This window comes from Anas platyrhynchos, chromosome 3 (assembly GCF_047663525.1).
Source record: "Anas platyrhynchos isolate ZD024472 breed Pekin duck chromosome 3, IASCAAS_PekinDuck_T2T, whole genome shotgun sequence".
Lineage (NCBI taxonomy): Eukaryota > Metazoa > Chordata > Aves > Anseriformes > Anatidae > Anas > Anas platyrhynchos.
The window spans coordinates 35,941,815-35,953,870 of record NC_092589.1 but is presented as its reverse complement, the minus strand read 5'-3'; the positions used below and the strand labels follow the sequence as shown (position 1 = coordinate 35,953,870).

The 12,056-nt window shown below is 36.3% G+C and overlaps 1 protein-coding gene across 1 annotated transcript in view; it reads right to left on the bottom strand.

Annotated features, from left to right (window-relative positions):
• The window catches only part of ZFAND3 (zinc finger AN1-type containing 3), a 132,174-nt gene that overhangs the window by 87,949 nt on the left and 32,169 nt on the right, over window positions 1-12,056 (bottom strand). Inside the window, exons 2-3 of the mRNA XM_072035702.1 lie at window positions 11,656-11,696; window positions 9,584-9,610 (exon numbers count right to left, since the gene is read on the bottom strand). Of these exons, the coding sequence (XP_071891803.1) occupies window positions 9,584-9,610; window positions 11,656-11,696 (68 nt within the window). The remainder of the gene's footprint in view (window positions 1-9,583; window positions 9,611-11,655; window positions 11,697-12,056) is intronic.

Sequence of the window (12,056 nt, the reverse complement as noted above, 5' to 3'; positions counted from 1 at the left end):
TTTCAGGCTGGAAAAGAACCAGAAACTGAAATTTACCTCCACAAACACCATCTGAAAGGTTGTAGGGTGGTGTTTTTTTTTTGACTGGCAATATTCTTTGCTAAGTTTGAATAGTCAAGTAGACAGTAATCAGGAAATATCGTAGCTAATGACTTGTGTACACTCAAGACCTTTAGCTCTCTATTTCTTGATAGAACAAAGGAACGAAGGCAGTTCAAAACATGAAATCAGAACTTTACAGAAAGCAAAGTGTGTTTTTTTTTTTCTGCTAGACTCTGGACATAGTCTTAACCCCAAAGAAAATTTTGAAGAGCGATCAGAGAATCAGATTCCAACCACCACCTCTGCCACAAAATTGCTACTTGGCTTTTCTAATGCCTCCAACCCATACTTATTCAAAGGATGTTCAAACAGACATTCTTGGGTCTTCACTAGCAGAACCATTCCGTACCCTTATAGTTCCCTTGAGGCAGGAAGTGATATCTGTACATTCAATGCTTAAAGCACCATAAAATTATACACCTTAAAGGAGGGAGACTACAAAGAGGCTACAACCTCCATGATTCTCAAAGGGGATATCCAGAATCTCTGGATGTTGGACATTCATGCTTTTGATTCTGATGTATGTATATTGAACAAGAGTATCACCACCTTGACTCAGAGAAGTGTTAAATTACTCAGAGAAGTGGTAAGTAACTTATCTTCCTGAAACACTAGCGGGTTAATGAGTTCTTTGAAGAAATTAATAGCTCACCATTTAGTATGACATTTGTACATTGGCCTAAGAAGAAAAAGAGTAAGACAATAGTTTACTTTGCTTCCTATTCAGTATATCATACTAAATAATGAGCGTACAACTCTGTGGAAACCTCCTAGTAGTGTTAAAATTACAAAGTGCATCATATTTCTTACTCAATAGTGAGGAATGTTCATCATTAGAAATATTAATGCCTATTGTGTATGCAGACCTACCAATATCTTCACAGCAGGACAGGATATTTGTTTAAAGGAGATATTTAGACATTTCCGGCAAACAGATCTTACCTGGATGACCTGTGATTTAAATGAGGAGATCAGGCCAGTAATCTTATGCTTCCTTGTACTCTTCAATCCTTTTAGCATAATTTAAAAATAGTTGCAATGCATACACACAGATTGGATTAATTAGGGGAACATAACCTGTCTTGTTATTTCCTAAATCTTAAGTGCTCAAACCTAGTATGTGTATTTGTACACAAACACCTGTGCGCATGTATTATTTGTGTGTATAGGTATGTGTTTGTGTGTATATATTTGCAGCTAGTCATATATACGAATGCATAAGCATGTAGCCATACACAAAATGACCTATCAGCTGCATTGTCAGACAAGGCTATGCAGTTTTTCCCAGACATTAATTGTCAGAAACAACTGGTAAAGAGCAGAATATATTTTTTTTAGATTATCAGTAAAACACTAGACAGGATGACAATCAATACAATTTTAAGAAGTTCCATTACAACTTGAGGGCAATGAGCATAGTGCTAAATAAGCTTAACATGCCCTGTAAACTATTCCTAAACTTGAAATTGGTGAGGTAGCTGGTATGGTGAGTGGTCATCATAATATGCAGAGAGAAAGAGTAATAGTACTCCTCTTATTGTTTCTGTATTTTCCGATTTCCATATTTACAAATGCCACACTGGGTCAGGTTAGCTGGCAGGATACACCATCTCCCGCTGAGAACACACGACTTTCCTAAGCAGCACTTTGAAAGGGGTTGACAGCAGTCAAATACAAAAATGGGAGAATTGAGGGATCCTCCACTTCTCTTACTGATCACAAAATTCAAAGCTGTAAGATGAGAACTCCTGCATCACAACAAACATTCAACAGCCATATATATCCTACAGCTCACAGCTGTCTTTAAATTGTTAGATCTTTAAAAAAGGAGGGATGTTTTATTTTTATATTTATGTGCACCTTAAAATGCATGTGCACATGCATATTCTTCTTGACTAATAATTAGATGATATTTACGTAACCAGTGATTTATTTTTTTTAAAACCTAAAAAGCGATTTTTTCTCCTCAAGCTTTTCAATTCAGGTTCAGCAGTTTGAATGCCACCATAAAAATTCTTGTTCAATGTAAAATACTAACTTCTGTATCTCTGAAGAAGGCAGTCATTATGCTTTTCACTTTACATATAGCATTAATTAGATGGCAACTCATGCGTAGACAATACTTCAGAGAAATTAAAGGTTATAGCTGTATTCTGTATGTATAACTGCATGAGCAGTTTGCCCTCTGGTGACTAACTCTGTGAGGACATACAAGGTTTATAACAGATATATGAAGACCAGTATGAATAAAGAATGAATGGAACATTTGCAAGCTCTAGAACAAACAGCTTTAAAAGGGTTAAAAAAAAAAATGGTATGCATTAATTGCAACAGTGCAATGTGATTGCATTCAAATAAAGAAAAGTACTGAACTAAAGATAAAATGTCAAGAAGAACAGAGCAGCAACCATAGAACATCTACAGAAGGTACAGAAGAGAACCGAAATTCCGGAATTTTGCCTAAGACTTCTAAGGGTTAGAACAAAATAATGAAGCAAATGGTTCCACACAGCATCCACACCTTGAGAGTATAAAAGGCAAGTCAAAAATCAGCTTATAGCGAGGGCTCAATAGCTAGAGCTCCTTTCTCTCCACGTTGTGCACAGGTCATCTCACCCGGAGTACTTGGACATGCGTCCTAGGGCTTGTATGTGGCTATGAAAGCGTAAATAGACAAAATCAATTTAATTGCAGATTTTGTGAAAACAAATTGCCTTCCTCCATAAGATCTGATACTGAGTTATGTTACACTAATTTCCTGCATTATCACTAACACTCAGAGTTGGGGATGGCGCATGGATCTGCCTTTTATATAGATAAAGGATAAAGCTTCTATTACCAGTTTGTGCAATTTCATCAGCCTGAGGGGCTTGGCTATCTTTGAAGACATCCATTTTGCAATTTAAGCTAATATATGCTAATGGTATGCTTACTTCAAGCTGATTTGGAAGAGGAAAATACAGATATTGTTCCTCAAAATGAATTTTTGCTTCCCAAGATAGAGCTCTAGATTTATCTCAGCTCCTTAGTTGACCACTGCTACTGTACTGAATATCACATATATTTGATCTTCACAAACATTCCAGTGAAGCATTGAAATATTGTCACCTCTCACTAACTAATGAGGAACAGAGGCACAGAAGTGGAAGACAAAAAAGAGACTTGTCTATCACAAAGTAATGCTTATTGACTGTGAAAATGAAATCAGGTCTCAAGTTCCTATCTAGCTGTCTAGCTGCTAGATCGTGTTCTTTTCATATAAAATAGATAGACAATTGAAAAGTCAGTTACATATTATTCTGTTATCCAGATCACATTTGTTCTGTACATCTGCTTACCTAACAGCTTAAATCACCTTAGCAAACAGCTGTACTTCCTTTGCACCTAGCTGCTGAGCTAGAAGGTTTTCACGAGGGATGTTTTTCTTGGTCTTGCCTTGCTTGTGCATGCAACGGCTGTTAAAGTGTTGTCTTAGTCCATCATCATGACTGCTCACCTAAATTATTTTCCAGCGTCCTTAGCTGAAGGTTGTTGGTGGACAGTAGCTTCTTCCCTTCCAAGGTGCACAAGTGCATAGGATGTGCAAGTTCAAGTGAAGAGAAAGCAACAAAAATGTTTGGGTGGAAAGTATGAAAGAGTATTAAAAAATAAAGTTAACTTCTAAAATCTTTGTTGTGTCTTGCTTCAGTTCATCAGGAGCTTTGTATAAAGAACAGCAGAGTGCTGGATAACTTCTACAACAGTCCCAAAGATTAGGATTGATGGTTATAGCTGTACCCGTTCCCAGCTACCTCAGAATGGCAGAACAGCGAGCCCTTCCTCATGGTCACCTCACTAAATAAGCGTACTAGGGTTATGTGTAAGCATTGTTTCTAGATCCCTTCACTTGTATAATACGTTTTGAAACTAGCTCTTCTACCATCTGACTCTCTTCCTGCCCTACCGCAGCCTGTTGGGTAGCAGTACAAGGGGAAACAGAAAGGTTCGCTGGTAGTTCTCTCCAATTTGCTCGTGGCATTAGTGATTAGAATCCTAGAAAACAGGCAAGAAACTTGACAGCTGTCCTTGTGCATTTCTAAATACTCTGCGAGCAGTACTGCGTAACATGTCTCCAGTGACAAACTAAATTTTATTTGTGAGATGAAACATGAATCTGGATTACACTTCTCAAAGGAATGAGTTGAACGCTTCTCAAATGTGCTCTGATACTGACCTTTCTTCTCAGAGAGAAAGAGTTAAACAGATTTCCTTATTCCCCAGAGGCTGCTGGTCCCACGCAGAGGTGCCATGTTTTATTTAAAACATGCTCTCTCTCAGTAACCACTTGTTCTAATTGGCAAGGCAAGGCTGGGTCCCCAAAGCACATAGCTCGTTACACTCAGTTTGGATTACAAAAACACGATGAAACAAACTGCATCGAAATGTACAAATTAACAACTCAGGAGTGCACGACACGGACATGGAATTAGATTGTAATATGGAACAAACTCCACAGGGAGGCTAAGGAACAAATCACTAGTGTCTCTATAAACTACAGAAGGTTTCCAAACGAGCAAATACACAAAGCAGAGCACAGGCTTTTCTATAACTCAAGCAAATTGCTAAATGTAGGAAAAAAAAAAAAGAGAAACATTCCTTCTCGTATCTTATGCATGCATTTATAGGAGAATGGTGTTACACGGAAGTTTAATAAATGAAACCTGTGGGTTGCACATTCTGAATAGGTAACTCTGATTTCATGCTGGCAATGTGAAAGCATCGTAGCAATTAAGTCATATCTCAACTTTTTTTTTTAATTTTTTAAATATCATCAGGGAACCTATACACCAGAGACTAAATTACAGCTGGTGTTTCAACAAGTCATTTGGAAAGGTTATGACTTGGAAGGTGAACAAGACACCAAAGAAACAGAAAGAAAACAGCACTAACACGAGGAGGAAAATTTACTAGATAACAGAACTATGAAGCCAACTACAAATAATGGAAGCCTAAGACAAAAAGAGACTGAACTCTCATTTGCTTGTAGCTTAACAACCTGTATAATGGGTATGGCAATCCCCTGAGACAAGAAAAAGAAAAGACATGAAAAAATATCAGTAATATCTCGTTAAGCTAGAAGAAAAATATAAATTAAAGATATTAGGTAGTCTTTTCAGGGAGCCAGTACTGAGATGTCATCATATTGTTTTTGTCAGATGCTGAGTGTAATTTATGTTTTGTTTTGTTTTTTTTTTAAACAAATGAGCTCCAGATTACTAGGCTGTGAATTTAACAAGATGCAATGTGATGGAACAGCCACTAATGGCCTACAGGGTAGTCTACTGATAGGACTGTCTGTAAAAAAAAAGTTTTTAATTAAAAGGCATTCAGTTTTCCCAGACTGTGTTGGTGAAAACACACTTTCAAACATTACTGAAAAAAAAAAGCAAACTTGAAGTTAGAAACATAAGAAGGAACAAAGGAAACAAAATCTCAGTGCCAGCTGTGAAAGAAATCCTTTCTTCCACTAACTCTTCTGCCCACACAGAAACAGAAATGATTCACAGGTCTGTCCTCCATCAGCGCATTAACCCTCCTCACTACTATATATGGGGGAAGACGAAAGAGGAGGAAAACAGAGAAAAACAGTTGAAGAAAAAAAAATTATGGCCCCTCCTGTCCATTTATAGGCCATATGTATAAAAATAATACACAAATTTAGTAACTTAAAATGCAATCTCTACTTAACTCTTAGAAGCACAGCAGGTCTAGATGGTTTCAGGTACCCACGTTTTCTCCCACGTTTCCAGTTTATACATAGCAAACTAAGAACAAGTAGCATAAATACACTGGATGATTTGGCTGGTGGGACTATTTCTGACAGAACTACAACTATTAGTCCTAAGTTTAGGTAGTACAACTATACTTGACCTAACTCATTTTTTCCCATTAATTTATATTTCTCCACTGAAACTTTAAGGCAGGTTAGGGGAAAGGGAGTAAATTAAAAACATAAAACTCCTTTCCCATTCCTTTCTCAAAATATCGCCCTAACAACCCACAACAGAGCTATTACTCAGATCTTCACACTTTTTAAAGCTTCAGAATAATGCAAGCTAACAGAGTAAAAACAATTGTTAAGGTCAGCAGTGCAAATCAAGCTTATTTATAAGTGAAAACCACATGAAGTCATTTGTCTAATTCTTTTATTCCATTTCATTACTGCTATCTTACTCAAGCTTAGAATACATCTGACTTTTTAAGTCTACTATGTTAAGACATCTTTTCCCTACCAGTCTTCTCCTTTTAAAAATTCTTTGGGCACAGACTAAGAGAAATTAAATGCATGTCAAAAATTCTCTGTTTATATCTGGAATGCTACAGTACGTTATTAGCAGGTGCTCTAAGAATTAGCAGTATCTTTATTGCCACTGTAAACAGCTCAACAATTTTTCAAAGAATTGTTTAGCTTCAAGCCTGAGTGTGCACTAAAAGTGGAAAATGAAACTCTACTAGTCTCAAGTGCTAGCCAGTGAGTGCTGCTTTTTGCAGCAAGCAGTCCGTGTACTTCAAAATACAAAGCCAGACACGACTACAGCAACAATTCTAGCGTAATGAAGCAACAAATTGAGGCACTAGCTTCCATTAGGAACCAACAAAGGTAACAACATACTGCAGCCTTCCTGAAAAAGGTGCATTTTGTGTGCACATAAAGAAAACTAGTACGCAGTGCTTTTTAAAAACAAAACAAAAATCCACACAACACTTTTGAAAGTGCTCTGTCTTTTCCAGTAATAAAGTACTAAAAAACAGGGACTCACATCACATATCAGAAGGATATGGAAAATGTAAGTACGACTGAGTCATTGTTCAACAAAAATTTTATGAAGAGCTGAGTTATGCATCATTATTCGTCATACAACAGGATACAGTAAGAATTAAAAAATATTAACTAGCAAAATGCAAGATGCAACTTTTGAAAATGTTTTCAGTAGACTGCCAGTCAGACTTTCAGGCAAGTTAGCAGCTGATTAACAGCAAAATCTCTTTAGACAGGAATGTTGGTTTTTGCCAGATCATCCTTAAAGTAGGTGTTATTACGACCATGCAAGGCAGCAATCTAAATAGTTCCCAGGATTTACAGAGACAGCAAAAAGAGGAAACTGCGTTACTCAGTGACTCTGAGTCACAAAAAAAACCAGTTTAGTATGCTCTGAAAATTGTGTATGACTTGGGCAAGACAAAATAAAGGTCTGCTCAACAAAACAGAAGGGTTAAGACACACAAAAACATGCAATAACTCCAGTCAGACATCTGAGTGAGTTTGGGAAATAGAAAGAATAGCAAATAATCCAATACTTCTAGAATTCAGTTGATATATAGAAGATATAAATGTCCATTTTTATTCTTTTTTCGTCTTATCAGATCTCTGAAGCTCCAGGGAAAATATACTGTTGAATTTACAAAACTTTATCATCTGGCACAAAGCCAAGCACACGCACTGAAAATGCCTATGTGATTACCAGCAATTCTGACTTCCCACTTGATGGATGGAGATGAAAATTCTTTAATTTTTTTATACTCAACAAGTGCTTCACAGAATATCAACATTGGATAGCTGGATTAAGAAAGGATATGGACATCCACCTCTAGAAAGTTTCAATTACACTATCACACAAATCGTACGAAATTGATTCACAAATCCGTGAATACCCTAATTATTATTTCATCTTCTTCCAGCTTTCCAAGCACATCTTCACACCAAACCTTCCAGTGCTGCACTTACCTTTAGCTTCACACATAATTGAACAACCTGAAATCCACTTCCTGCATTCCTCCGGCCAAGGCTGACTGCACCATCACAAAAATTAAACTTTCCAGATTCCCAACCAAATGGACTAAAGGCAGAGTGCGGGTTTTTTGAGCTATTTAAATGGAAAGTGTAGTTTTACAGTTTTCTGTATTTAAATATTTATTCTTACTCTGTAGTAGTTTGTTCGGTGACTGGTCCCACTGGCTCCAATTAAAATTGAGTTCCTGAGGTACCAGGTGTTGTTTTTGTGAATGTTTGTAGAATTCCTACTTGAAAGAGTCTACTTTAAAAAAGTGGCTTTTCAAAAGCACTCAAACAATGTCCCTACCTGAAGTTGATATTAAAACTTCCCTAAACCTAGTGGGAGCAAAAGAGTTAATAGAGAGTGCTTTTGGAATATTTCACTCATCACCATCATTCAGATCTAGCAGTTTACTGTATTGAAAGAGAGGTTGAGGTATTAGCAAAAGATGTGGTGTCACTAAGGGAGATGCTCTAGCCATAATTTGCATTTTTTCCACTTACCAGCCTATATTCTGATTAAAGAAATCCTACACTTTATTGCATTCGTATCCAGAATGTTCAAGACATCTAAAGCAACTATGCCTTAACTATCTCAAGAGCAAATTTCTGTGAAGCAATTTAATATGCAGGATTACACTTGTGCAGTATCTGGAGACTTCAAGGCATCAATAGCATATGGTCCTCACTGAATTGGAGACAGAACGTTGTAAAGTACTTTGCAGAAGTACAATTAACTTTGGATGATTTCAGAGGCTTTTGAATGTTTCAGGGTCTGCTACTTCTACTAGGTTTATGCAAAACAAGTCAGGTATTCCTTCTTGGAACAGGCAGATGGGGTGGAAGGAGGCACAGAGGGCTGAAAAGGACAGCTAACTTCAAACTCCTCTCCACTATTTATCAACCTCTATGCACAAGCCAAAGCGGCATATGAGGAACAGCAGATTTGTCCTTGCGTGGAAGAGCTCAGTGAACCTTATAGATCTAGGTCAACACACTGGGCTCCTCCAGGCAAAGGGTTGCATGTATCTGAAGTACCCAGCTCATCCTTGCCACAGAGAAGTGAACAACCCAATCTCTAAAATAACCTATGAAAAATATTTTCCTGTTTCATGTAAGAAAACTTACAAAGATAGCCAAAACCATGAGTTCCAGTTTCCCTATTACTTTTAGTGAATTTATCTTGAATAAATCTTAAATAACTAAGAAATCACTGGTATTTGGTCAGACAAGAAGGCAAACGGACAGCCCATGACCAACTGCCCTTTTCTCTATTGCTGTGTTTATTAAACCCTCCTTCCTTTCACCATCACAGGCATCTATGATCACTTTTCCCCATGAATGGGGAGGAGAGGAAGGGTAAAAGCAAAGAATAGCTCACAATCATGTACGTACAAGCAGGTATATAATTCAGAAAGTCTGAGAAACCTGTAAAGATAGTAAAGTTCTACATAACAGCTTATATTTCAACTTAACCCCAACAATGTTTTTATCTTTTGCTGAATTGTTGCCCTTCCCTTAAAACTTATATAGAAATACAAGGTTTATGCAGATGCAAGGGGCTTTGCTGCTGTGTATGTGCAAAATTATTTTTTAAAAGGAAAAAAAAGGACTGTATTCTAAACATCTGAAAAAGGAAAGAAAAAGTCATTTAATGAAGTTACTAACCTTTTTCGTTGTGTGGATTTCTTTTTTCTAAAATAAAAGAGAAAGGAAACGATGGTCAAGAGAAATAATAATTCCCAATTTCCTCCTGTATACAAATCTGCTTCAATACATTTGAATAAATAACCTGCCATACTAAAACAAAAAAAGCTATTTTTTTTCACATCATATCTTCGGAGTGCCTGGAATAGTTAAAAACATTTCTTGCTGTCTGTGGTGGTTCAATTTACAGAAACAAGTATGTTTCTTTATTTCAACACTGTGACTGGAAATCCAGTAAAAATGTTATTGAAATATTTTTAGTATATCTGAGAAAAAGACTTGTGAGACTCAGTTGGGGTTGAGTTATTACCCAAACAGGACTGGAGTTCTCATTATTTCATTATTAGTTGATGAAGGAACCATAGTTAAAATCTAATACTAAAACTACTAAAAAAAAAACACAAAATATTATATTTTCTTTTTTTTCCAATTAGCAGTAGCTTTTTAAGTTTCTCAAACTTTTGAGAATTACTATTTCAGTAAAATAAACAAGCTATAACAATTGCATAGAAAATCTTGAAAATTTTAAGAGAGAAGCTACTTTTTCCCCCCTAAACCATACATTTTAGTTATTATCTTGTATTTTTACAGCAGAAAATTAACTTGATCAGAGGGAACAGCTTTTCAGGAGAACTACAGAACAGAAGCGAAGAAGGGATCATAAAATGTCTTCAAAAACAAACAAACAAAAAAAATGAAGCCCAAATGAAAGAGATGTTTTTACTTATTGCCTGGCCCACTGGTTATAAAGTTTTGGGTACTCTGGTAAACCCATAATATGAAGGATGGGCCATTTTGGTATCTCAGAATTAGAAAATCCACATTTCTGAAGTATGCAAGCAAAAGTTATTTTATAATGCTAATAAGAACACAACAGTACTGAGTCAAATCAAAGACCTAGTAGCATACTTCTTATCATGGTCTGTAGGGAAAGAGTGTATGTAAGCGCTTGCACTTTCTTCAGTATACCCTTGCAGTGATCCATGCATTTGGAAAATAGCCAGAGGAATACGCACATCATTTTGCTGAACAGTCTTGGACAATCTTTATTTTCCTTATGTTTGTTTAATGAAGTGATGCTGAACCCGAGATCTGAAATCTACAAGTCAAAATATTTTTCTTTGTGTACAAACCTCAGTAAACGCATTTGATTTTTTGGGAGGTAGGGGGGTGTACACTTTGCCTTAAATTTCAAAGATTCTATCACTTTTGCACTGGAAACCAATGACCTTAAAAATAAAAATAAAAAGTGCAAGCCAAATGTTATGGCCAACTTCAGTTCTAAAAAGGAATATTTTATAGACAAGCCAACGACTGAAATTTTCTAAAACTTTTTTTCCATCATTTTAATACTGTAGCTGTTCCCCAAGAGAAATTGAAATCATGAACTATGAAAGCACTTCAATTACAATTATAAATAAGGTTAGAACACCAAAAAATACCACAAAAATTTCAAAAAGGCAAAGCCAGAAGATGCTAACAGGAAAAGGTCAGTAGCAATTCCTAACATCTTACACAGTAGCGATGACCTTGCATAAGAAAATGATATGTAGCAATTATAAGTAGACTACTAATGAGCTACTGATGATTTAATTTCCACGGGCTGAAAATTAAAAACAAATGAAACTAGAGGTTTTGTATAGCAGGTTTTTTTTTTGTTTTTTTTTTTTAATCCATACCATATTTCAGAGAATGCTACCAAATAAATCCTATAATATTCCAAATTCAGAGTTTTGCATTTGTGAAAGCTACATTATCCATACAAGTGCTGTGCTAACAGTGGAGCTCTTTAGTTCAAGGGCATTCCTGACTTCCATAAACTTCAAGAGCAAGGCTTCATTGGTGCATTTACACGAGAGATTCTTGACTAGCAAACAAATGAAGCACAAAGTGAGGAAAATCTGATTGCACGTACACACTGAAGGAAGGGAAACCCATGCAAAAACCCTGAAGGAGATGCCAACAATGTGGTTTCAATAATCTAACAAAAAAAAAAAAAAAAAAAAAAACACAAAACCTTTTACTGCACTTACCAGCAAAGCATTTGGAACAGAGATTCATAGTCTTGCTGGACCTGGGGCAAAATAAAAAAAAAAAAAGTAGAGCTAAAAAATTCATTATAATTCTAATCAACACAGGGAAGCTTTTCAGGAATGAAGCAAGGGTACAGACAGGGGAAGAACTTAAATGGCTGGGAGTCAAAGATAACAATAGGCTCGAAGTAGCTGAACTAGGAACGGGGATGGGGAAGAGACTTCATCTGATAACCTCTTTACAGAGCTTTTAAAACACAACTTTCACTTATTTAACCTCATAATGGAGAATAAGCTTCCTTTACCATTCAAGGTATTTTTGCACACCCATCAATCAGATCTTTCTATTGCCATCTGATAATAATGATAGACAGGAAGAGCCAATACATTCCACTTGGATA